This window comes from the organism of the source record quoted next (genome assembly GCF_019968985.1).
Source record: "MAG: Porospora cf. gigantea B chromosome Unknown PgB_NODE_13407_length_1013_cov_1016.22, whole genome shotgun sequence".
In the NCBI taxonomy this organism is placed as follows: Eukaryota; Apicomplexa; class Conoidasida; order Eugregarinorida; family Porosporidae; genus Porospora; species Porospora cf. gigantea B.
The window spans coordinates 1-1,013 of record NW_027178655.1 but is presented as its reverse complement, the minus strand read 5'-3'; the positions used below and the strand labels follow the sequence as shown (position 1 = coordinate 1,013).

General features: G+C 48.7%; 1 protein-coding gene across 2 annotated transcripts; it reads left to right on the top strand.

Annotated features, from left to right (window-relative positions):
• Positions 1 to 66: 66 nt before the first annotated feature.
• On the top strand, positions 67 to 1,013 carry KVP17_003125 (uncharacterized protein; the record flags this gene model as incomplete). 2 transcript variants are annotated; one of them, XM_068520074.1, is made up of 2 exons in its annotated part: positions 67 to 708; positions 755 to 793. In XM_068520074.1, the coding sequence occupies 2 exons, from the start codon at positions 67 to 69 to the stop codon at positions 791 to 793; spliced, it is 681 nt and encodes a 226-aa protein (XP_068378787.1). The 2 variants fall into 2 exon arrangements, with proteins under 2 accessions (XP_068378787.1, XP_068378788.1); XM_068520075.1 differs by having other exon boundaries at positions 67 to 1,013.

The following is a 1,013-nucleotide window of genomic DNA, read 5'->3' as shown; positions in this document are numbered from 1 at the left end:
TTGAAGACCACGTTCAACGGAGTCGCTCAGAGATCACACTACAAGCCCTCTCAAAGAGAACGGGTGATGACACTCATTCAAGACCGACTGGATAAAGGCATTCTTACGAAGGCTGATAGACCAGTTCGAGTCCTATCACCATGGGTCATCGTAGAGCGGGACGACAAATTGCGACCTTGTCTCGCAGCAGTGAAGCTCAACTCAATGACCGACAAGCTGAACATGGTTAACGAAACCGCTGAAGAACAGCTACAGCTAATCCAAGGAGCCGAGTACTTCACTGTGTTGGACTTCAAAGCCGACTTCGAACAACACCTTGTGGACGAAGGAAGTCAGGACCTCTTGGCGTTCGAAGGACCGGATATGAACATCTACAACTATAAGTCACTACCTTACGGCTACATCAACTCAGGAGCGGTTTCCACGAGCTTTTGGAAACACATCAAAGACAAAGAAAAGCTGCGAAGCATCGACCAAGTGGATGACCATCTCTTCATGCACAGAGACGCGCAATCTATCAAGGCTGATTTAGAACGGATACTGGACATCTGTATCAAGTATCAGAAGACGGTGAACTTCAAGAAACTCGCCGTAGGGCAAAGCTCGGTGAAATGGAACGGCTTGATAATCACCCAAGAAGGATACCAAGCCGATCCCGACAGATGGAAGAAACTGCTGGAACTTGAGATCAATAGCGTCGATCGAGCGGTGAAGTTCTATCACACTGCAGCATTTTGGCGTAGATTCATTCCAGATTTCGCTCGACGGACAAGAGAACTCCGAAAGGCTGTGACTACGACTGCAACCTGGACAGATATGGAGAAGGAGATAGTCGACATCAAGAAGGCTTTGACAGACCAGGTGCGTCTCTCAATCTTCGATCCCAACGCCGAACTAATCATATACACAGATTGGTCGACAGAAGAGGTTGGAGCCACGATCTCACAAGAACGTGGAATCCTGTACTTCTGGTCTCGCACGCTGACAGGGCCACAACTGAATTACGGACCCAC